The sequence below is a fragment of the Sander lucioperca genome, chromosome 13, assembly GCF_008315115.2.
Source record: "Sander lucioperca isolate FBNREF2018 chromosome 13, SLUC_FBN_1.2, whole genome shotgun sequence".
Taxonomy (NCBI): Eukaryota; Metazoa; Chordata; class Actinopteri; order Perciformes; family Percidae; genus Sander; species Sander lucioperca.
In genome coordinates, this window is record NC_050185.1 from 5,922,710 (window position 1) to 5,949,913 (window position 27,204).

Sequence of the window (27,204 nt, forward strand, 5' to 3'; positions counted from 1 at the left end):
TGGATACGGGGAAAAAAGTTTTCCTGAGGTGACACGTACTTGGGGGGGTTATGACCCCTGTTTTGCCAGCTGCTCACCTTCCTTCTGGCCACTTAAGGTTCTGAGTATCTGTAGGGAACGCTGTGTTCAAACAGCTGCCTTCCTGCCTTTCAAGATATGGGACAAGCAACAGGTGAAGCTGCTCAAATCATGCCGCAGATGCTCCTCTTGTACCAAGTCTCTTTGCCTGTTTGTCACCTCTCTCTCTCAGTTAACTCTCTGTCATGGAGCTAACATGAAACTAACAAGTGTGTGTTTGCAATTTTGGCTGAAGAGAATGCAAATTCGATCAGTTTCATTTGCGCAACTATAAACAGAACTCTTGTTAAGTTAGTGTATGCCACATCCAACGATATCACCAAACAGAAGATTTTTGCAAAGTGCTTTTTTAAAAGGTTAGAACCTACGGCGCTGAAATGCATGGAAGCATACAGTAAACTACAAATGTCAGGAAAAGCCAGCTACATTGGTGCATAATAATCCAGAAACAGAAACTGAATGCATACACACCCAAGTTAATTCCAATATGCCCGCTTTAAAATGAAAAAAAAAAAAAAAAAAAGTAACAAGTAGTATCATACTCCGGAGAAGATTATCCACTGAAAAACTAAGAGGGAAAAAAGTACCACAATGTATTCGCATTCTTTCACTATAAAACCACAAAGTGGAGTCTGTTCAGCGAGTGAGTCATAACAGCAGTGGTGTTATGCTTAGTCTCAGTGTGCAGGAAAATGTCAGCCAGACAGGCACAGCACCACAACTACCAGCCTCTACCTCGCCTGTCCACTGTAGCCAACGCTGCCTTCAAGTGCTGTCGTAAACACTGTAATTACGAGTTCAGCACACACAATCGACCCAGCTAAGTAGTATTGAGAGAATGGGGATTTTCTGCAATGAAATGTTACCTTTAGGGGGCGGACAGTTTGAAGCTGTGTCAATTTGTGGCAGAAGCAGTGTAGTATTTCATTACGTTGTTATTATACTACATTCTATGTCAACATATTGATGCATTTCGACTCTGACTCTTCACTTAACTTTTAATAACATTTTTTTGCATAGTATATTAAGAAATCAATCTAGATCGATGCACTTTGTGGTCTTTAACTTCTGGCCCTGCACCACAAAGTGGTTCTGTATCATTTAATCTATAAGAAAACTTAGGGTTACATTATTTCATTTGACAAAACACATCTCCAACTTCCAACTGTGGAGGCAGGATGTTCAGAGGAGCTCATGGAGGCAGCATTACACTCTTCCCCTAACCTACATGTCAATGTGTGTTAAGCCTGCTGACAAGCCAATTAACTGCAACAACAAACACATTCAGACCATGTTCTTGATTATCCAGTCAGAAGAGGAACTGTACACACAAGCAACACCTTGCCATATGCTGTAGAGGTGAAGACTGTGGATTACACAGGGGATGCTTACTGCACTATTTATCTCACAACGGATTTAAAGAATACCTGTAAACTCCAAGTGGGTAGGAGCACAATCACAACTATTTAGGGTGTGGATGTCAACTGGCCAAAACTGACAACATGATATGATGAAAAGGAGAAAGGGGAAAACATGATACGCTTCCCAATTCATAGTGTAGTTTATGGTAGTAGAAAGTGTAGCTTAGATATGTAGTTACCTAGATGTTTGTAATGCCCAGGATTGTAATGCCCAGGAATGCATGCCAGAGATTATATAATCAGCCTGGGGCCTGTGCCCTAGTTGGTGTGAATACTAGAAAATGAAGTCAAGGAGATTAAGCCATTGACAAATTGACTTATTACATAAATAATTAACGTTTGCAAACAAATACTGTTACCAGAAACAATCTTGTTACATGCTTATTGCAGAAAAAGAGCTTTCTAGGCAAGGCATAAGGGGCGTGCGTTTATCGGCAAGGTGTGCGAGTTGGGCATTGACATTCGTCCCTCCAGGAGTTGTCAGTGTTCTGCAAAAACACAGTATTTCACAGAAAAACGCTCAGCGGTTTCCCAGTCTCTGCGATAGCACTAAACTGCAAATTGAAGTAGCTACAAGAGGTGTTTGGTTTACGGGTCAGCACTTGATAAAACATAGAGGAAATGTAATGACAACGAGATAGCAAGTTAATAATAAACAAGGTGTTGAGGCGAAAGGGAGAAAGTGCTCCAACAACTAACTCAATGGGAAACATAGTCGTGTGTTTGGCAGTAAAATGCACAACATTTATTTCCGTGCCTAGTAAGCGATATGTTGCTGTGTCCATCCTGAGAAATGTAGTAAATTAAGCTTAACAAGAAGCGAGTGGCGTTAACCTTGAATGTTTGGTTTGTGAATAGAAAATGGAAATGTAACGTTAGCAGAAAGAAGATTATGATAGACAGGCCGTTACAACTAGGTTAAGTGACAAAGTGTTACAACAAGGGAACACGGCAACATCAGCGAACTGGGATACCTTGTTGCCATGAAATGATGTCAGCTCGATAGGGCCGTAAGCCTAGCTAAGCTCCTATCAACTGATGTCTGTGTGTGGCTAACGTTAGCTTAGCCCCTGTTCAGCTAGTTAAAAATGGCTGCTTTCCTTTAGTTTTAAATCTCTTACCAGACAGAATAGATTGGAATGGCAATCCTCCAAGCTGGCCCCGTTTGGTACATAACAAGAACTCATCCTTCTTCACTGCGAAATCCAACACTCCATCATTTCACTTCCCGGGAAATAGAGAACAATTCGCGAATTTGTGTTTTCAAAGATGTGCAGGCTTAATCAACGAGAAATATTTTTTGTAACATTTGGCTGGAGGATAGTTAATTCAACAACCTTCCGATTGCAGTTCCTCCACCGGAGCTAAAAGCGGATAAAAGAGACTGTGTTGGCTTTATGTCGACATCTCAAAAACACACAGTAAAAACTAATTAACGGAAGCGAAAAATGTTCATAAAACAAAAAGAAAAGGAGAGCAAAGAAGCAACTCTCCCCCTCCCCCTTAGCCCTAAAACGGTCTCTGCTTAAAAAAATAAAGACGTCCTGCCTTACTCCTCCATCGCAAACATTAGTCTAAAAACGAAATACATCCTGTAAAAACCTCTCGAAAGATGGCATCGGCCTATATTTTAACGATTATTTCGGTCATAATTTCAGCCTCGGTTCCTGTTGGTTTCCATTTGAATTCATGGATTCCTTTCTTTAATGGCGGCCACAGGGACAACTCTGCCTTCCACAGCCTATTGGCTCATTCGTGGTCAAAGCTTTGTCAAGCCAACTGAAGACAGACAGACACACATCAGAAAGTAGACAACATTTCCGGCAAAGTAAAAGTATAGAATTATGTAGTTAATGTTATGACTAGTGAGTATGAACATTGCATCAGGAAAACCTAAAGTTGTTAATAATATTTATCATTACTGAAAAATATATTTGATTTCCTTTAGGTACTTTGTGTCCCAAAAAGATGCTGCAGCATGCAACAAACGGTGCGCCTTTTATTTTGACAGTCCTGACAAAACGTTCCGTGTTTTGGTATGGCTAACTTGACACTGTCGTGGTCATGAGGGCTGTAATAACACAAGAGTGATAGGTATTGCCGCTAAGCCAGCGCAAGTGGCGCTACTGAGCAACAGATTTTGTTACCAATGATCAAACCATATAAACTTGCTCACTTACACAGTGCACCACCTAGCGCATGTAATGTTGCACTGGCAATTGACATGTGCAACCAAGATGAATTGATGCGCCCTTTGATTTGATTTATTTCAATCAAATACATTAATTTGACCTCAATTTAACAGTGTGGCTTGTGTGAGAAAGAAAGCAGTAAAACCAAATATGTATTAGGCGCAGAACTACAGGAATAAAATGCATATTATTGAAGAAAATGTAAGAAGCACTTAAATCAAGAAGACAAACAGAGTTCAACACAAAAATGAATAAAATGTGTTTTTTGACTATTTACAGACAATTATGGATCAGTTTGCTTCAAAGCCTTGCAATATAAACGCCAATATAGGCAAAGGTAAATAAAACAAAAGATCAAGGTTATGAATTATACAAATACACAGAGAGAACCAACTTAAAATGTCTCTATGATGGCCACAACAGGCAACTGTTTAATATTAGCAAACCTAACGGCCAAACCAAGTTTATTATTGCCAAAACAAAGCTCTCTAACAGGTTTTTACTGACTTTGACACAATATCAGTTAGATTGTCATAGAACCTCAGTATGGCTGAAACGCACACACATTGATCCCTTTTGTATATTGTTTTAGATGAGCAAAAATAAAACCAATACATTTCAGAGTCCCATAACAGTAATTTGTTAAGGTAACAAATCAACTATATTTTGTATTTACTGTAACTGTTATGCACAACAGAAATCAATCAATCTAACTTAATTGGTCACCTTTCATCCAGTTGACAAACTATATTTTGGTTTGTTATTCTTTACATATTGTGTTTTCTTGCCACTGCCTTGGAGCAGCAACCATACAACCAGCACGTTGCTCAAGGACACGTTAGCAAGATGGATGGTTGTCTTAACTATATTCTCTGCATTTGTTTTTGTGTAGATTTCAGCTGCAGCCACCATTTCCTTCTAAATAATTTGTCGCTAAAACCAGACAGTAGTATTTCATTAAATGACATATATTTTGCTCTAGAATGAGCTCAGTTATACATATAATCTTTCCAAAATATTGCAAAACATTACACAATTGAGAGCTCCACCTCTGATCTCATACAAGCAGCATCCAAGCTGGTTTTAGACCAAACCAAAAGGGCTTCAATTACATCTGCAAATTGTAAGAGGAATGAACCAAATAAAAGCAGTTTTTTTCAGCATTTAGCTTGAGGCTAACTGATTTTAGAGGGCCTGTGTGTTCAGTTGAATTTGCATTACCACCGGGTACATACGTTTTTCTCAGTAGGCATACAAATAATAGTTACAGTCAGTCCTATTGGAGCTGACATTAAGCTCATTTCAACAATGAATACAATTCTTATACTATGGATAAAATGTTATTATGAATTATACAACATAGTTTAACAAACTCCTCCATCATGATCGCTCTTATTTATTTATTCTTGGTTCAAATATTCTTTTTTTGTATGATCAATTTTTCAGGCAACCCAGGAATTAGAACAGAATTTAGCAAACAGAACTCTCCTTCCATTTTTACCCCAGGGCACACTCTTAGCCAGAATATTACTTCCTCTAATTCCAAGAGTGAGTGCTGTAGGATTAATGAGTTTTTAGCAAGCCCTAGTCTCATCATTGTGCAATGCCTCCTAATTATAATACAATGTAAGCTGTCTTTAGTCAGGGTAGTTTCTTTTTTAGAAATTAATGGCAACTGGTTGGCCAGCTAGCCCCTAATTCACACAATTATTTTACTATTACAATGAAACATCAATACTAAGTAGACCACACATTTAAAATAGACTAAGAGTTAAAAAAATAGATCCAAATTGCAATTATCTAAGCTAAAAACTAATATCTCTGATCACAAATCTGAAATCTAAAATCCTGTGTCATTTAGGAGTCTGCACATGCAGTAGGGGATGAAGTTGGACTTAAGATTTTGCTTTCTGGCAAAGTCAAGACACAGTTGAGTGTGTCTTTCTGCTAAAGTACACAGTATGAGAGTGCAGAGAGCCTCTGGGTATCCTGAGTACCTCTGGCCAAGTAGGATTTTTTATTTTTTTATTTTGCGTACTTTCCAGCCTTTTAGAATGGTCTACAGTCAAGGAACTGTGCCAGACAGGGACTGCATACTCCAGCACCAGACACAAGTATGTGTAGATGGAAACCAGTTCAGGTTCTGTAACACCAAATTTCTTCCTTCGTAACATTTCATGTTTGCAATACTGCTGGGAAAACCAGGCCATAAAGGTGGAGATGACAGCAAGTCCTGGGTGCAGAAAACTGATGGAGTCATGAAGGTGTGGCAGCCTGACGAAGAGTGACACTGTATCAAACAGCAACATGTGAGGAGATCAATTAGTTCCAAGGACCCATGGAGGGACACTTCACCAACATGACTTGCAGAGGATGAAAACACTGTGGACACTTGTAGGCTACATTCTCTTCTACTATTTCAACTATTTCTTCCATTGTACAGAGTACAGTGTTCGTCATTAAATAACACCACTGTCCACACTGCTCCAAAGCTAAAGAAGCATCTGTCCTCACATGAAGAAACAGGAAATATTCCAGATCAAAATGATATGATCTGGCATAGATAGGCTAATTATGCGAGCACTTCAAACTAACTGCCAATACAATGTATAACAAGAGTTGTGTGCTTGTATTGTGCAGTCTCCAAGGCCATGTAACATAAGCTTTGTGTCTTTCATCTCATCCCAAACGGTCGAGCAGCTTTCTCAACCTTAAATCTCCCCATAGGAATAAATGATAATCTCATATTCAGTTCTTCCCACGCTTTATCGCCACTCTCCTTGTTACAAAAAACAAACAATTGTGGCACGATACCATCTGTATAAGATTGTTGAACAGAAAAACATCTAATAGCACAGCCGATGAGCACAGTTGTCGTAGCAGGTTAACTAATGATGATAGCAGATTGCTATCATATCTGTTGATGGGTTTCTCTCACTTATCTCCAGCTCCTTCTTATCTAGGTCCCACAGAGACATTCTGTCATATATATTCTATCCCAGCAGCACTCAAGAATATTGGGAAAATGAAAGTGTAAAGATAGTTTGGAGTTGGCCAACTGCTCTTTTGACATTTGATTTGACATGCTCTGTGGTCCATGCCATTCTGTTATATAGAAGCATTTGCCAGAAGGCCCTGCCCCACTGTTGTGTGACTAAATCCTTCATGAGAAAGTGAATAATAAATCTGAGATTCAGCCAGAAAGAGAACAATGTGCTGACTTTAATGAGTGCCTGTGGTCAGATACGACAGAAGAACATTCACATTTAGAGTCTGTGTTCATTTAACATGCTCACATAGCCGAGCATGAAACACTCAAGGTAAGAATACAGTTCGAAGTAATGTGAGGCTTCATTCTCTCATGTTTGTGTCAATTGTGTGTGTGTGTGTGTGTGTGTGTGTGTGTGTGTGTGTGTGTGTGTGTGTGTGTGTGTGTGTGTGTGTGTGTGTGTGTGTGCATAAGCTGTGTATGTCCTATGACCTTATACACAGGGCAAGAGACAGGATGAACAGCGCTGCTACTGAAAGATCACAAGAGCCACGTGACATATTTGAAAAGCTTTCTGTAAATCAATAAAATTGACCACCCCAACAGGAAAGGTTTTTCCCTTCACTGGCAGACAGAGCTGAGGCATCCAGCAGTTAAGAGCGCGACTCCGAGGTCCATAGTTCAACAGAGTTAACTTGTGTTTACAGAGGCTAAGTGGTACTATCCCATTCTTGCCCTCTGCAGAGGAGGAATAGTTATGAAGAGGGTCAACAAGCGTGCCATGTTCAAATAAAGTAGCCCTCCTCCCAGCCCCCATGTTAATGACCACAGAGATATGTGCTCTTTGCTTTCCCCTCTCTCCTGCCCTCTGTCTTTCTCGCACACACACAAACACACACACACACACACACACACACACACACACACACAGCCTATTGAGCTGTTATTCTAAGCACACACAAACCTTGTCTAAAGGATTGAGGAGAGCTTTTGAAAATAATGAGAACGAGCACTTGTTCCATTTATTTACTCACATAATGGCACTTGGCCCTGACTGCAAAGTTATTAAAATGTGGAATAAAAACATCTTGAGAGCCAAGGTTGTGCTTGAATTACAGTGATAGAATGTTTTAGGAGCCACGAGGCGGATTTGAAATATAAAAAATAAATGCATGCGATTTAACTACCTACTCTATTTGGTTCATATTCCCTAGATTGCATATAACCCTTTAGTAATCAGTAATAAATAAAATAGAAGTAACAAATGAAATATACAGCTTTTTTTCTTCTGTGAAATAGGCACAGTGTCTTATTAAATTCATATTGGAATTCCCCTTTGAAAGGAGGAAACTGAAAAGTAAAGCTTGAAAATAAAAGTACCAGTTTGAGAGTGTACTGATGAAGTTGTATCTGTGAAAGAGTAGAGCAAATCTTACTTGTACTGCAACATAAAACATAATGATGCAGTTGGCTGGTAAGTCTGGCAATGAAAATAAAACTTGACCCGTGAACTGAGGAAAATAGAGAACATCATGTACAGCATTTAATTGGCTCTTGTTTGGCTCAAGTTCAGACATATTTGAAATTGTATTCTTTACAAGTTTACTGTCAAGTATCAGTGCGTCATTGTGGCACTATTGCTACAATGTTTTGGCATTGCATTGTGTTCACCATAAATACAGGTATTATTTTAGCTTACATAAATGTGAAAAATAGGCACAGGAAGCGCACAAATATTACAATTGCAGAAGTCACAATAGGGAAATTCCACTTTCATAAAGATTCAAGACATTTATCAAAATGCAGTGATCTCTTCTTGATGATCTCTACAAAATATGAACACCTACAGAAGTAGAACATCCTATCAAGGAACCCTGTCTAGAGGTCTAATTATCATTTCATGAATGAAATGGAATATCTGGCATTGATGGCTGCTGGTGTAAGCTACAGGCACCGGTGGCTGTTACTGGGGGCGGCTGATTGGCAGGTGCTAGGTGTGCCGATAAAACGGTTTTATGATGTTATAAGGTTAGGCAGTGGAGTGAGAAACATGTTCTTAACAGGCAGAAAATGCAGTGTGTCAAGTTCTTCTTTACTCTAACATTATACCCCATTCTGCTGCCACTGTAAAAAGAGTTAACACCACCTTAACTTGAATGGGAACCTCCCAGCCCCTCCTACATACAGAAACGAGCCCAGAATTGGCAAATTGAGAGTTCTTGGTATGACAAAGTGGGAGCAGCCCTCGTCATTAGCTTGAGAGGGCTGCTGAGTGCTGAGGATGCAGAGGGGCTGGCTCTGTGCCCTCAGCCTCCATCTGAGCAGCCGGGTGGAGTGTGAAAAGGCTCGCTGAGTGAGGGGTCCGGCAAAGCAGATTGTGAACTAGAAGCGCTCTGACCAAAAAAAAAAGCCAAGTACTGCTACTCCGGGTAGTTGTGCAGGTCAACAATGCATTATAACATGAACAAATAGGGGCCATTTGCTTATTTAACTGTCTTCACAAGGAATGGATAAACTTCAGTTCTTTGTCAGCTGACACCTGCTCAAATCCAACTCTCCAGCCTGCTTTGTAACAGGACAACTGTGCTACAACATGAGTCTCTTCAGAACGGCGTCAAACGGTGTTATTCAGAGGCAGTTAGGCAGAGCGCTGCTCTTTGTTGAGTCACTTCTGTAGTTAAATAGTGTGACGTGCTTGTCAGCTCAGTTGTTGCAACAATTCTTTGCTTCTCTATCTGGGGTGAGGTCTGGCTGAGGTTAGCGCCATGTTCCCTCCCTTGATGGAGCTGAGGGTTAGTTGTTCGGGTGCTGCCCCTGTGCACACAGGAACATTCCAGGCGTGTAAATAAAGCCATAGCTGTGCCTTTGTTGCAGTGCTGACTAGACAAGAGCCTTTCTGCAGGGCTGCTGCCTTTAAAGAGACGAAGTCGTGCATCCCCGCTGGTAAATGATCTGACACACTTTTCTCCGCTGCAGTCTTTTCACAAGCCCTTGTTGTTAGGCTGTCGTTGTTACTCTCCCTCTCCCTTCCCGCCTTCTTGGTTACTTCCCTCCCTCCCCTCACTCCTCTCTTTCATACACTTTTGCCCACACATTGCAAGCAGATGGAGGGAAAGGTGTCTATATAGAGTATATTTTTCCCCTTCTAAAGCGGCCTCCCACCCTGCAGAACCAGCATGGGATTAATAAATCCAATATGAATTGAAAGCTAATGAAATGTGCACCCCCACCTCTCCCTCCGGACTGCCAGCCACTGGGAGCTGAGACAGAGCTCCTTGAGACCAGGCAGAGAGAGGGAGACAATGAGATCATTGTCACAATTACACCATCAAAAGCAGCAGTCAGCAAAACCATAAAACTGGCCCGCTGTCAGGAGGCTGACCTGGGTGACTGGCTACAACATGCCCGGCATTCCTCTGTGACACGGTGCTTTGTCATTTTCCTCACAGTGACACTGAGGGAACGGGCCACATCCGAGGAAGCAGCATTCACACTGACTGTGTTGAAAGGTGGTGTAATTACTCAGGTTTACAGTATCTGCTTCTATGTGGAGTTATTTTTCCAGAACATGATGAATATTTGTCATGATAGTTTTTATCTTGGAAAAAAGCTAAAGTACACTTAAAAGGACACATGCAGGAGGCTACAGGCAGTCTCATGCAGAATGTACTCATGTACGGTGCCATCCTGAATCCTTACTCTTGGCTTACAGCAGCGTGTGCCATAATAAAGGGCACAGCAGCCACAGGAAATACAGCCAAGTTTGCAGACACTGCAGTTTTATCCATATGGACTGCTGCAATTAGATCAGAAACAGAAGCAGAGAGAGAGACAGAGAGACAAGCAGACAGAGAGAGAGAGAGACAGAGAGAGAGAGAGAGAGAGAGAGAGAGAGAGAGTTGAGAGAAGGAGGGGACAGTGAGACAGAGAGCAATGGGGATGTTAGAGTTCAACTCCAGGGCATGCTGAGTGGCATGGGGAAGGGTGACCAAGGGGCTGCTGATGGAGTGGAGGCCCTTGTGCAACAGGACCAGCCATGTTTCCAATTAGAGCAGCCTCGGCCCCTAATTGTTTAATTGGAGGCTGTGTGTGGGATGGAGGAGGTTCCAGAGCCCATGTGCTCTCCTCTCCTCAGCTGATTGATATAGAGGCCTGTTTACCCAGTAGGCCTCCAGTTATCATGACAGGATTTCATTGCCCCATCAGCAACACATCAGCACCCCCGCCCCCTCCCAACCTTGCCCCTTAGCTTCCTGTATGGAGCTCATTACATTAGTTGATCGTGCTGGAAAAAAAATGCAACACTTGCAGAAATGTGTAAATTAAAGTAGCACTGTGATTGATGGATATCGCCAAACTACAGTGGTCAACGCGCTAGAACGGCCTAAAACACTTCCATTAAGTGAAATGTGCTGCAAATACAGAAACGACACAAAGTTAAAAACACACAAAACCCCAAAGTACATGCAACAGAAAAACGCTGCAAATACAGTCAACACAACAGAGGTTCTCCAGGCCTCTAGGGGGAGCGCTAAGTGGAACAGCGAGAGAAAGAGAGAGAGAGAAAGAGAGAAAGAGAGAAAGAGAGAGAGAGACCAGACGACTGTTTGTTTTTGAAGTTGGAAGAAAAGTAAAGTAAGGGCCGTTCACACCAGGAACGATAGAGAAGCAAAGTCCCTCCCCTTGCGGTGGACCACCCAGGGTCCTTTTTTAGGACAAAATATTAACGGCATTGAATGGCGAAAGATAAATTATTTGATCCCGCTTGAATTAAGCCATGAATTACACATATGTTTGTAAATTTAAAAGATCATTCAAGAAAGTCGGTATGTCGTAAAAATGTTAAAGTATAAGTAAAAAATGTAATTAAAAATACTACCCACCCCAAAGTCGCATAAGTGATCTGACAGCCTGCCCGGTCGCACTAATCCTTGGCTCTCTGGAGCTCTGTACTATGTGGTGTCGGCAGCAAGGCAGTCCACCAGTAGACAATAACCTTATTTTTAGGTTTATAAAATGTACCCGAGCCCATGAATATGTAGGATATTACTAGTGACATTCCTGTAGTCACTGCTGCTGTATTAGTGTATTACGCATGTGCTTGGCACCACTAATCGTTCATGAGTGTGGATGCTCAGATCGTTGTTGTTATAGTTATCGTTTTTTGGTGCGGCTGGCCCTATCATAGGCCTATATGGTCAGCCGATGGAGAGGATGTCCGAATTAAAGTGGGGCTACCTAGGTCTGTGGCTAGATGACAAATATAAGCCTACATGGAAAGTACATATCAAACATGTAACAAACAGTTGTCCACAGTTGTTACAAACTGTGGACGGATGTGACTGGGAGGCGAACAAACAAAAATTGACACTTATCGGGCGATATGAGGTCAACAATAGATTATGGTTGTATAATATATGCGGCAGCAGCAGCAAAGACATCACTGCAAAAAGTAGATTGACTACAGTATAGAGCATTACGTTGTACGTTATAGGAGCTAAAAGTCAACCCTCATTAATGCAATTTTTTGACTTTGCATCGTTCCTACATTTGCAGTGTTTTTCTGTTGCATGTGTTTTTGGTTCTTCTTTTGCATTGTTTCTGTATTTGCAACTGTTTGCTTGTTATGTATTTGTTTGGCTTTCTGCAGCACGTTTTTTTCATTTGCAGCACGGTTCCGTTGTGGTATTTGTTTTACATTTTTTTGAATTTGTATCGTTTGTGAAGCTGCAGCACGTTTCTCCTAATGGAAGTGTTTTAGGCCGCTGTAGCACGTTTGCCCTGGTTGGCCACCTTACCAAATCTCTATTTCAAACAAACAACAGATGTGAGACGCGACGACCTTAGTTCGAGTCACTTAACTCGTGAGGTCCGAGTCTAAATACAATTTACAGCTTTTACAGTACATGTCAAAGTGTGAGCTCCAGTGTGACACCCCAAATCAAGTCTACTCATGAGTAGGTTGTGAAACAGGTTGGGGTCAAATGAATCCAGTCAATATAGTGCATACATTTAGAGTCTGATGAAGAGTCTATTGTTACATGTTTCATAAAAAGTTCAAAGCACTCATACTTGTCAGATCAAAGTCTAGATCATGAGAATGCCTATGTCATAGTGCTTAAATACAAATATTGCATACATTAAATCAATTCCTATTCCTAATTTTAAGTAACTAAAATTATATTTTACCTTAACATTCTGAAAACAACTTACTTGTGAGTAACATGCAGTTTAAGTTTTATTTATAGTCCTCCTATATCTTAGACATATACTATATCTATGAAATATAGAAATATAAATGTTTATAAAATTCTGTAAACTAGTTACTTTACACTAGAAACAAGAGGGATTTTTTTGTTCTCGTTTTTGATAGCTGATTCATACATTTTCTATTTAGAATTGTAATCCTGTCTTAAAGTTAAATTACATTTTAGTGCTTCAATGCATAATTATTACAAATTATTAAAATTATACAAATACTGTTGCTTGGGAAACAACTTCAAGATTTTAACCATACAAAAAAATACGACTAAAATTATTCTTGTTTTCATCTTTTCATTTAGGTAAAGAATGACTTTTACAATATCTACAGCCGACTGTAACATTCATAAATACATCCACCCATCTATGCATCTTCAGGGATCCAGCAGAGCACACTCGCAAACATTTTATGGGATGTCGGTCAATATTCATGAGCAGGGTTTATTTGAACATACTACCCACTGGTCAATAAGTTTACCAAGTGCAGCAGCCAAGGCCTCTGTAAACAATCTCTTCCCAACAGAGAATACTGACAGATACAGAATCCTCCTCTGCTCAGTGATCAATAGATGCAGTACACTAAATCTGTTCTGGATGTAAAGAACAGCATAGTAATAACTTCTCATTATTAACACTGAATAGAACTGACAGTCTGGCGAGGACTGTAGTGTACATTTCTATTAATGCATGCAATAATACAGTGTACATGTCATTACTCGCTCAGTGCAAGCCAAGCAGGTAGTTTGATAAGGGCTATAAGCTGCCAAAAAGACATGCGTGTGTACTGCCAGCAGACTAGTTTGTTCAGTGTGTCTGCAGCCTTGCAAGCATCAGTTTACATGCAAATGTGTGTGTACATATGTGTGTTTTGAGTCATTATTCTAGTTGCAATATGCCATAAATACTCTCAACATAGCACACTCGCATCGCAATGTGAACACTTGCTCAACACTCATGCATTATGCATGTGTGCATCTGTGTCTTACATTTACTGTGAAGAGTGTCTTGTTCCGAGGGGCAATATGGTCTGCATACTGTAATGTGTGATCAGCTTGCACCATTTCTGCACTGAGTGAAACTCAGAGTCAGCTATGGAGGTATTGTCTCATCACTATTTTAAAGCAGCCATATTATGCTCATTTTCAGGTTCATAATTGTATTTTAAGGTTGTACCAGAATAGGTTTACATGGTTTAATTTTCAAAAAACACCATGTTTTTGTTGTACTGCACCGCTCTCTCTCACTGCTGCAGATCCTCTTTTCAGCTGGTCTCTGTTTTAGCTACAGAGTGAGACCTCTTTTCTTCTTCTGTACTATCTTTGATTGCACTGCACATGCCCAGTAGCTCAGATGTAGATCATGTCAGCTAGCTAGCTCCATAGACAGTAAAAGAAAGGCTGTTTCTACAACTTCGGTCAGTTACAAGGCAGGATTAGCTGGGAGACTTCTAAATGAGGGCGCACATGGAAGTAGTTCTTTTGTAGATTATGGTGAACTTGTGTGTGTTGTAGCAGTGCTTTGCTACTGAGAACGAGGTAGCATGCTAGCGTTAGCATGCTAGCGTTAGCATTAGCGTTAGCATGCTAACGCTACGAGCTAATGGTTGCGGTTAGCCTGCTCGTTTCGGCTTGTGACGTCACAAGCCATGCCGATTTTGAACAGCTCACCCAGAGACTGAAGGCAGGACATATTCAGAAACCGTATCTCACTCTAAACAGCATGGATGGATTTTTTTGTATGTGTGTGGAAGCACCAGAGACACAACATAACACCCCAAATCCCAGAAAAAGTGATTTTTTCATAATATGGGCACTTTAACAATATGATTGTCCAGTATGTGGGGGAAAAAAGGCAAGTTAATTTTAAGAATCCAATTTTCAGAAATTGTCATCGTTGATCATGTGAACTTTTAATTTATGTAGGAAAAAAAGCAGAGCAGGGAAATTACAGTGTTTACAGCAGCAATATTCTCTTTTTTTAAAGCTTCTGTCAGCCTTATCTCAAGACAACTGTAGATGGAATAGAAATGTTTAACTCATCATTCTGTCTGTTTATCTGCAGCTTGTGGCAGCTGTGAAAAAGCTTGTATATACACACTGTAAATGATATAATTTAGTGTCAAGTGTTTTTTTAATATACTCTGAACAACTGAAAGAGACCGTTTTAGCTGAGGGTATTTGGTTTGCAAATCAGATATGCCCTTACACATTCGAGTGCTTTCATGATGTCACTTACAAAGCTTGGGAAGGGCATAACCGGCTGAGTTCGCTTTATCATCATCATCATCATCACCACCACAGCTTTGATCCACTGCCACTGGAACTCAAAGCTGCTTAGTCAGTTCTCTACTGCAGGTTTTACTCCCCTACAACAGGTAGCACAGACAACAACAGTATATTTACTGGAGCCATGCTGTAATAGATGACAGATGATAAGACTTTGCAGTAATCTCTTTGTGTTCTTATTGATTAGAGATAAACATTTGCCTGCTAGTCTCTGCCACAGAGGCTCGGTGTTGATGTGGTTTCGAAGACATTAAAACCTTTTATTGTACTCCTGGCACCTCTACCCACTGCCCACACACATACAGTGCACACAGCATTCACCATTCACTCTGGCCTTTTCTCAGACTCATTCTTTCTCAAATGTATTAGGTGTTCAAAATAAGAATGAATTCAACATAAACAGAGTTAAACCATTATATGAATAAATAAAATATGCATTAAAAAATACCTCTATTACAAGGCTAATATAAATTATAACATTAGCTAAACCAAAAAAAAAGAAGGAAAAAAAAGTATATTTAAATATTTTAAAAACGTTTAGAAATATACATAGAAGAACAAACCGATGCGGATGTGGCAGATGGCCACATGATTATTTACATCCTGTCTGTGAACATTAGGGCTTTGTACAAGGTTGAATTGTGCGAACCTTAAGTCAGACTCATCAGCCATTTAAATGTATCATGTTGCTGTAGTGCCACGTATAGGTGAAATGCCATCCAACTTTGCAGGATTCCTCAGAGTTGATATACAATCTACACATGCTATCCAAATGTAATTGCACAATGTGCAGAAGACAAGAGCAGATATGTAAAATATGTCCTACCTACAAGCATGTCAAACAATAATGAAAAGCTTTATAGGCTCCTCAAAATATGTTATACCACATTTGGTGGGGATTGGAAGAAAGCAACAAAAAAGGCAATTTTAGGCACTAAACAGTTGGGGTTTGCTGAACTTGTGGGCTCAGGCCAACAGGGAGGATGAAGCAGCTCCCAGCGAGCCTGTGAATGCAATTTCAATGTTTCTCCAACCATTAGCCACAGCAGGGAGTCATGCAAACTGGATGGCCACTACCTGTGTTCATCAGGGTGAGCTCCAGCTGAGAGTCAGAGAGGTCTTGCTGCACTCAGCTCATGATTAACCCTTCAGGGAACAGGAACTGGCCTTGAGACAGAATTTAAAAACCCTCACTCACTGGCCTTCTTACGCCTTTTTTGACAAGATCAGCAGTGAAAAGCCCAGTACCAGTACTGATGGAAACAGCAGTAGACCCTGCCTGCTTCCCCCTATCACTTTGAGAGATTTTTTAAAAATGGTCCAGTATTCCCAGATTTGCCAAGGATTTACAAAGTAAGAGGAGGTAGACATTCTAAATCAGAAAACATAAGGGTGCTGAAAGACAGATACTGAAAGGAGGGATAGTGTAATTCCAAACAACTGTCTTAAAGCACCCACACAGGGGTTTTCAGTTATGTTCCCTGTTAACATGTCTGGACAGTGTGCATAGTGAGTGCGCTTCATTGACATCTCACTCAGTCTCCTGTTAGCTTTGTTGCACCTGTTAGGGCGGGACAACTTACCCAACTATCATTGTTATAACAACGTAGAGTTTTGTGACGTCACATAATTCCTTGGATAGCAGCACCAAACTTCAGCCTTCAATAACTTTAAATAAGCCAATACGACATTTCCCTGCATTGCTTAAATGACAAATCCAGCTCTGCAATCATAAAGGTTGTGGATATCTTTTTTCTAATGGATGATTTGGAACACTTAGCTCTCTACAGGGATATTAAATATGTGTGTGTGTGTGTGTGTGTGTGTGTGTGTGTGTGTGTGTGTGTGTGTGTGTGTGGAGGGGTAAGTATTGGTTTATACTATCAGGAGAATGTAGATTTTACTTCCCCATAGAAATAGATGAAGGGACCTCAGATGAGCGGAGTGAGTGCTAAATTATTTAAGGGAAATGGTTGTTTTTTTTAGGACAAGTGGACAATTTCTGACAATCTTGCATGCAATTACTTTTATAACTGCCAGAGTCAGGCTGCACAATATCATGGTGGCATGGAATAATGTTCATGTTAGCAATTTACTGTATAAACAGTAGGGAAATCAATTTCTTGAAAACAAATACAGTAGAACAGCAGAAGTCACATCTTATGAGAAGACCTGTGTGCCACACAAACACAGTATATAAATATTGTAACTATTACTCTCCAAAGCAAATCTATGCAGAATACATCATATACGACACATCCCGATCCCCGATGTTATTATGTTAATAGCACGTTAATACACATGGTGTGGATGTAATGCTCCTAAATGCCCGAGACCATAAGAATAAAGGAGCCAGAAAGGAACTTGAGATTCCCTTTTGCGAGCCATGCTAAAAATATACCAGTGATTGAGTTTAATAGAAAGAAAATGGATTATGAATATCATCATTTCTGTAGCCTCTTAGTTTATATACATATAACTGTAACATGCAAGCCAGTGCCTTTCCACTCATTATTGCTGGCTTGCGTTCCTCACACATAGATCCTCATGTTGTGTCTGGTGGCTTTAGCCTTTAGTAGGTACTGACTCTTCACATCTACTGATTGCTAACGGTATTCTGTCGAAATATAAATTTCTCCCTTTTGGCTTCTGATTTTTTCTCAAATTAGAACACAGGATATATGATTTACAGTACAGAGCATATATTTATGCTGTAGTAATTTCAGTTATACTGTATATGGCTCCATCAGCAGGTGTAAATTTCAGTTTGTTGGGGCAACCTCTAGCTCACCCAGTAAGAGCATGTACCCCATGTAGGCTGAGTCCTTTGCAGCGGCCCGGGTTCGAGTCTGACCTGCTGCCCTTTGCTGCGTGTCATCCCCCATCTCTCTCCCACCTTTCCTGTCTATCCACTGTCACTATCAAATAAAGGGGAAAGCCCCAAAAATAATCTAAAAAAATAAATAATTCAGTTTGTCCAATACTTTTTGTTTTGTGCCAATTAGCATGCTAAACTATAATGGTGAATATGGTAAACATCATACCGTACCTACTGAACATCAACATTTTACCATTGCTGTTGTGAGCTTGTTAGCATGCTGACGTTAGCATTTAGCTCAAGCCTCGCGGTGCTGCTAGCATGGCTGCAGACGAAAGCTGGTTTTATACTTGTCTTGTTTGATTCACTTTTTTGGTGAATTCAGTTTCCTTCGACCTATGTTAAAAGTTTTCTACATTTTATCACCTACCAATGAAAGGGCTTCAACCTGTTGCCTACAGCTGTCGTATCATAGTGCATGTAGGTGGAGAGAGCAGAAGAGATGGTGAGAATGAGAGACAGGGTTTTTAAGTTGGGCCCGTTACTCAAAAGTCAACATGCCTTGTAGTTGTTCTGCTTACTGGGCTACTGAGGCTACTGCTGGTGGAGAAATTCATTTATTTGCATCTCCTACGATCTATTCCTCTGTGCATGATTGTTGAATATTCATGCAAATTATGATTCTGGAAAGAAGCCCAAGCTGTTTGAGTCTGAGGGATTAATGCCAAATATGTTAACTGTTAGCATGTCTGTATGTCTTTAAAAGCCACTTGAAGTTTGCCCTTATTAATGCCTCTGTTACGAGCCACCGTATCACCTCAGCCTCTGTGGAAATAAACTGACTGTTAAGCCTACAAGTTCAATTCTGAATGCTTAAATTAGGCTCAGATATTAATGAGTGTTAGCTGTGTAGCTATGTGTAATCTTAGCTGTCACACATGCTCCAATTACTTCACTCCTTACAGTAGCCTCAATTTAGTCTTCGCTGGAAAGAAAAATCTGAAGTTGCATTTGGTTAACAAAGCTCCCATTCGTATTTCAGGTTTTCTGTCATTGTTTACTTTTACTCGCTTGTTTGATTAAAGCTACATTACCTGGTATGTCGGCTCAGCCCCCCCCCCAGACAGCCTCTCCTGCCTTTGTTTCTTATTTCTGTCAAACATATTTTCCTGTCTCTCTTTCTCTGTAAGTCTCTCTTTGTGTGTCTGTGTCTCTCTTTCCACCTGCCTCACTCCCTCCGTACAGCTCGGAGGATACCAAGTGAATGTCAGTTCAGGGAGTGTGTTTAGAGGGATTTCTGCTGGATGAAATACATATTTAATGACATATCTGCAACTGTGCCTTTTTCAACCTCACCCATTCAGCCAGTTTTACCCTTTTTTCCTCCTCCTTCTCCCTCTGTCACCTCTCAGGGCTAATGCTTCTTATTCCTTTTTCAATTCCTCCATCGCACTGAAACAAAAGGATGGGGGGGGGGGACTCATGCACTTGCCTGTGTTTTACAACTAAGGCTTTAGCAGCAGTCAGGCTCACAAAATGCAGGAGCATACGTCTGGGCTAAATTAGTTTTGCAGCGTACCTTTATTTATTTATTTGCCTTTCAACAACTGATTAGTCTCCCATGGCCCCCGAGTTTCATGCTAGACTTAGCATTTCAATTCAACACACATACAGCTTTATCCTGGAGCCAAATAAGTGTCTGTCTCCTGTGGGAGTTTCAGCCCACAAGAGCGCAACCACTTCTGTACATGGTGGAGGGGTGCGTGAGGAAAGGAGAGGGAGGAAAAGGCACTGCACACACTCACTCGCAAAGATAAAAAATGACAATGAGTGATCGCCGTGAGGGGAACGAGATCTTCTGGTATAGACGGCGATGCAATTACAACAGACAAACTGGACAACACATAATACCCTTCCTTTCCGTGCGAGCTACACACAGCTGGAGAGGCAGCAAAGCTCCTCTCTTCTCTTCTCTTCTTCCTCCTCCACAACACAGCCCCAGAAGCAGCAGCAGCAGCACAACTACTAAGGGGGCTGAGGGGGGCTATTTGTAACAGGAAAACACCTTACCAGTACATCTTAATGACAGGTGACAAATGAGCCTCAAGTTTGGCTGGGTTATTCCCTGTTCATAAATCAAGGCAAACTGCAGACAGGGGTGTATGTAAGAAGATTGGTTTACTCACTGCTCCAGAACAAACCTAAATGACACCAATGAAGCAAGCAATCTAGATCACAGATGTAGGCAGGGGGAGGTAAAATTCTGCCTGTAAGCACTTTGTCACGCCGACAGTAGCTCACCTTTTACAACCCACAGACTGCAGGCCCAAGTAAAACACACTACATGACCATTAAAATGTTCTAATCACTGGATTGCTGCCGTTACGATTTCAGGCTTCTATTCAAACTTCTAAAGGGCAACCATGGGAGCTTGTGTGGAAGACAACTGTATTTTCATGTTACTCAACAGGAATCCCTTCTCTCCTCCAATCTTTGCATCTGTCCCTGCATCAAGGGGTTGTGGTTATGAACATGTGGAACACACGCCTCTCTAATACTCTTACTGGCTCAATGTGCTAAAAAACCTCGCTTCTGATTTAAGGCCTTTTTGTTTGGCCATCTATCCTCCCAGAGCCCCATTTTTACTCTTCCCTTGTGCTCTTACTCCAGGCTGTGTTGGATGAGACGGATGCTTTTTGCCAGACTTTTCATTTGCCAGTGAGCTTGGCACAGGAATAATTACCTGCCTCTATGATCAATTACCTGATTACTCACCAGAGACACACAAGATGTCTGAAGAGCAGAGCCTGGGCCTGTGCTGTAGTGGAGGACGGGGTTGCTGCACTGCCTGCACACACAGTACAGACACACAAACATATAGGCATAAAGAGAGAAACATCTCTACTAAGCATGCATACACATCAGATATCTCTCACACACACACACACACACACACACACACACACACACACACACACACACACACGATCATATTCTCCTTATGTTCCTTATGTTCTCCAAGCAGCTGACAGAGTCAAGGACACACTGACTAGTGGGCCAATGAAAACACAAAAAGTCATTAAGAACGATCCTCTCACACACACACATCTCAGCAAGAAAGCATCCCTGTGTGGGGCAAAATAATCCCCCTAAACTACCTCGTTATGATGAGAAATGTTTAACTGAGGGCAAATACGTGAAACAAGGAAGCACTGGACGCCGTTATGTGATATCCAGATATTATCGCAACGGTCTGAATAAACAAACTGCGTCAGATTATCATCATGTTGTGCAAGGCCCCTGCAATACTCCTCATGAAATACAGCTTGACCTCTAAATAACACTTACATATGTGCTCAGCAGTCTCCCGATCTACACAGTGATCATCCACACACACACACACACACACACACACACACACACACACACACACACACAAACAACGCGGGAGGAATCACTATGACATCCCCCCCATCCACTACCATGTCACATCTAATCCCACACATGGAACACAGAATAGGTTGCTTAATGCTTGGCTGTGAAGCCACGTGTAAGGGGGCTTCCCCTGAAACCACAAAGGGAGAATATTTGTTTGTGCACTGTTCATATATTTATCTTCTGCGCAGCATGCCACACACCACACAATCTGTTTCCCTTTATCACACAATAAGACATCAAATCCAATCTGCCCTTTACTGAGCCGACCAGATTACACGTAGGAGATGCAGATTACACACCTGTGTCAGGGGAAAACTTGGCTTCAAAAATGCCAACTTGGAGTTCCAGCAATATGTAATGAGCATCTAGAAGGAGAGGGGGGTATTGTCTTCAAATCAGAAGACAATACCAGAGCTTGTCCTTTATGCAATCATTCAGGAGAGTGTCCTGATTGGATGAATGGGACAACAGGTGAGAGATAATGAGCACCATTAGGAAGGCCCTTCCCTAAAATCAAATAACTCTAAAAAACAACGAATCAAAAACGGCTGCTCTTTAAAATCTTTTGCTATTTGTCATGGAGCAATATTTTATGAATGACGGCCATTATCTCCTGATTCCCAATGCTTAAAAAGGACATGTCTCCTGATTTGGCTTCGCAGATTTCCTTAAATTGACGATCCAAGTGCAACGCTTGGATCGTGTTTGCAGCTGCTGCCGTGGTCCTGCTCGACGCCCTGCTTAGCCCTGTACTGCTACTACTTTTATTACTACTCATAGTTCTATTATCTTTAATGTTACTGTACTAAAATTGGCACTGTTCATCATGCTTACTGCTATAATTATTCTGAATCATATTTTTTGTATATCTGTGTCCCAACCAGCAGCGGCAGATGGCTGCCCACCAAGAGTCAGGTTCTGTCTGAGTTTTCTGCCTGTTAAAATGCTTGCTCTTGGGGGAATTGTTGGCTCTCTGTAAATTACAGAGTGAAGTCTAGACCTAATCTATCTGTAAAGTGTCCAAAGATAACTCCTGTTATGATTTGACACTATAACTCAAATTTAATTAAATTGGAACCATGATTTGCCAAGTTTTTTTTATATTTTATAGTTTCATGAACCAGCCATTTAACCAATAAAACTATTCAATCAAAACTCCACATCATTCTGCTCCTCTATGTGCGAGTGCCTGAGGGATCTTCTGTACGTATGTATGTTTAACAATATATTCTCATGTAGTCTTACTATATTGTCCAGTCACTGCACATGATGTACAAACCATTACACAGGATAGGCTCCATCAAACAGACAGACTAAACTGTGAGACCAGTTCCCAGGGAGTCCACTCTTTCACTCAGAGAAAATGACAAAGTCTTTACAATCAATTTACTCCATTTCAGCCAGTAATGAGGATGGGCAGGCTTAAAGACAGCAGCTGCCTTCCAGTCATTGCTAAAGGAGCCAAAATCCAAAAGTTTGCATGGGAAAGGTAGAGTAGCATTTTCAAGTCAGAGGCTGGCTGTTTCAGCAGGGCCCACCTTTGTACAGATTCCCGCCACTAGGTAGCAAACAGAGTTGAACATCCAATCCCAATTCCTAAAAATAATTCTTAAAAATGAATTAATTATTAAAAGATTCACACACACTAGGGGTGCACCAATCCGATATTAAGATTGGATATCGGTCCCGATATTGACAAAATAGCTGGATTGGGGATCGTAAAAATGAACAGATCCACGGGCCAATGCAGTTTTGTTAGTTTTTTTCCCTCTGTCGCACGTGTGTCGCATGCTGGAAGAGTTGAGTGTACAAATAAATAACAATTCAATACATTACATCTAGGTTACAGTAATGTTTAGTTAGGAAAGTCTGGTCCCTTTAGTCTTTTCCACATGGTTGAAGGAAGGTATAAGGTGGAAGGTACACAGTATATTATTAATTCAACAACGGTATCGGATCGGTATCGACAGATACACAAAGCATAGGCATTGGTACTGAAAAAGTCGGATCAGTGCCACACACACACACACACACACACACACACACACACACACACACACACACACACACACACACACACACACACACACACACACACACACACACACACACACACACACACACACACACACACACACACACATTTCTTAGACATATTTTTGTAGTTTGGTAAATCAACGACACAGACAAAGCTCTGCTCAGGGGCAATCACAGCTATGAATAGCTCCAGTTGGTACAAACAGAGAGCGAAAAACCTTGAAGCTGATGGCTTTCATGAGATGCAGACTCTGAGTGGCAGGAAAACACAAATACTACTCCACAGTCCTTTCTTCTCTATAGCAGACCCCACATTAACATAATATAGCCTGCTTGGATTCCTTCGTCGCCACACAATTATGACTCCCCATTTAGACCTGTATGCTAGTCAATAAATCCACGGAAGCGAGTCACAGCCACTCTCTCTGGCTCATAGATATGCAGATGTTATGATCCAGAGGTTCTCTTACTCCCCTCTATGGGAGAAGCCATTGACCTTTTCCAGCCCCTGCATGTGTCACTGCAAATAACAACAAAGCAGTAGCTTGGCAGAGAGGCACTGTGGCCCAGACATAATCATTCAGGTTACACACAAGAGTAGAACATAGAGGAATTCATTGCACAGGAACACTAGGACCAGTAGTATCTTGGTAGTAAATAATGTTAAGTATGTAAAAACAGTGGAGTTAATAAAGTGATATGAAAGATCAAAAGAGAAAAACAAATTAAAAGAGTCATTTTTTTAAATGTATAATAAGCCATCAAGGCTATAGTTTTGAATGCCAGTCCCACCAATTAATACGTAAAGGCTTCTTCCACCCTAATAATTCATCAAGTATGCAGTTTAAAAGGATTTTAGTAAAAGTACGTAAGAATCATCAGCAAAAGGTAGTTAAAGTGTCTAATGCAAAAGTACGCAATGCAGAAAAATGGGCCCTGTGACTGTTATAGTATTATGTATTACCGGTATGTCATCGGATTATTATTACTGACGGATCAATGTGTAGGTATCAATTTACCGTTGTATTTGGTCTACTTTATATCATGTTGGGTAGTTTAATCATTAACAATGCATCACATTTCATAAGCTCAAAACATGTTTTGTTTTAAAAGAAAAACAAACTAATTTGTAGAGCAACTAGTAACTTTAGGTGTCTAATAGATAAAGTGATGTATAAGTACAATATTTCCATCTAAAATGTAGTAGAGTAGGAGTATAAAGTAACAATACAAGTACATCAAATTTGTTGTTAAGTAAAGTTACTTAAGTGAGTATAATTATTTGTTCAAAACTGTCAATCAAGAAGTCCAAAAACTGTTTGTAGTTAGTTTGCAATGTTAATCATTTCTTAATAAATTACATTTAGTCTGGATGCTCTGCAAATTGTTGAATTGTCCATTCGGGATGTCTTTCTGTGTGATGATTAGACACAAAGACAAATGGGATTTTTTTCACAACCTGGCAACCCATGTTGTTCTGTTTAGTTACTAATCTTTGACATATTAATTAAATAATGTATTAACTATTAATTAAACTAGTGTTTAGTAAGTAGTTATCAACTATTTAGTTAGAATGCCTTATTAGAAAGTGGTACCAAACTGTACTGTATTTCAGGCATCTCTCCCTTACGGTTTATCTGAGGCCAACTGTGGGATGCCGTACAGGATTTATACCAAGAATGCAGAGGCGGTTCTCTCTCTCTCTCTCAACACCAAACTTCTCCAATGTCCTACCCAGTTTGTATTCACAGATCATTTTCGACTGGGCCTGGTATAGTATATTTTAGCTCTTATAGGACTTAGAGAGCCATGTTATATAAAGAATTCCATGCTCCCCAGAGAGAGCTGTGTGGCTGTCAAAAGCCTGTAGAGTGGGAGGTTACCATTACTGTTCACTACACAGTAATTACAGATCTTTCATTACGAAGCCTTACTATACTCTACCTATCTGTAGGGGGTGTACATTTCCAGACAGCTCTTATGATCACACAGCACAGACGCACACTCATAGGAATATTTATATACGTAGGCTGTATGGCATTCAATTCCTATCTTGGCAGCACCGCTTATTTTGTAAATGTAAGCTGTGCTCTGTTTTGAAGTGGTTGAAGGTTTGCTTTCATGTCTAGCTACACGGCATTGCATCTTAACCAGCCTTTTTTTCCCCTGTCTGCACACGTACTCCAATAAGCGACCTTGCCGTGAGAGCGAAGTGTGTGCCTAACAATCATCAGGGTAGGTAGTGTTATTCTAATGGATGCTGTATCTGTGAACAGTGTGATTCATTGCAGTTCCACAGTGAAGGTGGTGATGCTTAATTATACAGAGACCCAAGAAGGGGTGGGTGGGGGGGGGTAGGAGCTCGGTGCCTGTTACACAGCACGCCATATGCCTTCCTGGGAGCTTTCCGCCTGCTTTGATTCATGACACTGCGAGATGCCAGCGAGAACCTGCCATCAGGAAAGAGAAAGAGAGGAGGGGTCAGGAGAGAAGAGGGGCGGGGGCGAAGGAAATGGGAACAGAGAGCAAGAGAGATGTGGGCAGGGAGGGTGTAGACAGGAGGGATAAAAAGAGGTGAAAGAAGAAAACACACCACCTTGTACCTTGTGGCTCCCTTATCTAGCTAATAGTGATCTAATTATGACAGACTTAATTTAAAAAATGACAAACGCCAATGTAGAGCGTCATCAGAAGCAAAAAGCAACTTAATCTAATTTACACCTATCTTTGTTAGTGCTGCAACAGTGAATTACATTTGATGTGCAGTTAGCATCCCTTGCTTATATTCATGGCTCTAAGGATGTCAGTCGACCACCATCTTGGTCCAGACTGGATGAGTATTGGATTGATTGACATTATATAGTATGTTGTACATACATTCAGGGCCGCCAAAGAGTGAAGACTAATGTCTTTGGTGATCCCCTGGCTTTTCTTTCCTCCAGTTCCACCATGAGACATGACATGTTTTTTTTTGTTTTTTTTATTGAAATATCTTGACAACTTAACTATTGGCTTGATTGCCATGAAATTTGGTACAGACATTCCCCCAGTGGATGATTTGTAAAAACTTTCATGTAGCACCATCATCAGTAACAAAATATCTGTTCATGGGGTGACCTCTAGCTCACCCAGTAAGAGCATTCGCCCCATGTTGGCTGAGTCCTGCAGCGGCGCAGGTTCGAATCCGACCTGCTGCCCTTTGCTGCGTGTCATCCCCCATCTCTCTCCCCCTTTCATGTCTATCCACTGTCATTTGTAATAAAGGGAAAAAGCCCCCAAAAAAATCTTTACAAAAAAAAAAAAAAAAAAAAAAAAATCTGTTCATTCAATACTTTGGTTTATAACCAAATACTGGACCTGCAAAACTAATTCCCATCATCAGCATTAGTTGTACTTCGTGTTTAGTGCTTAATAGGGTTTGACTGAAGCTGATTGAAGACAGATTGAAGACAGTACTGCATTTGAGCCCAAGGACTACATCCCATCCAAATTCCCATAATTTCCATTAATTCCCATGAAAGTTTCCAAATTGGAATGTTGCCAAAATTCCCCAGCTTACCTTTCCATGGAAAGCAATATTAAAAATATCCAGTTTATTCCCATTAATTCCCGTTTATTCCCGTTAATTCCCATGAAAGTTTCCAAATTGGAATGTTTCCAAAATTCCCCAGCTAAACTTTCCATG

General features: G+C 40.8%; 1 protein-coding gene across 2 annotated transcripts in view; it reads right to left on the minus strand.

Moving 5' to 3' along the window:
• Positions 1 to 3,247, minus strand: part of med13a (mediator complex subunit 13a) — an 89,990-nt gene extending 86,743 nt beyond the window's left edge. Inside the window, exons 1-2 of one of the 2 annotated variants that reach the window (XM_031311043.2) lie at positions 2,837 to 3,247; positions 2,621 to 2,723 (exon numbers count right to left, since the gene is read on the minus strand). In XM_031311043.2, coding sequence (XP_031166903.1) covers positions 2,621 to 2,686 — 66 coding nt within the window. In that variant the 5' untranslated portion in view covers positions 2,687 to 2,723; positions 2,837 to 3,247. Of the gene's footprint in view, positions 1 to 2,620 lie in introns of both variants that reach the window. The other variant, XM_035990962.1, reaches the window with a different exon arrangement.
• Between the last annotated feature and the right edge of the window lie 23,957 nt (positions 3,248 to 27,204).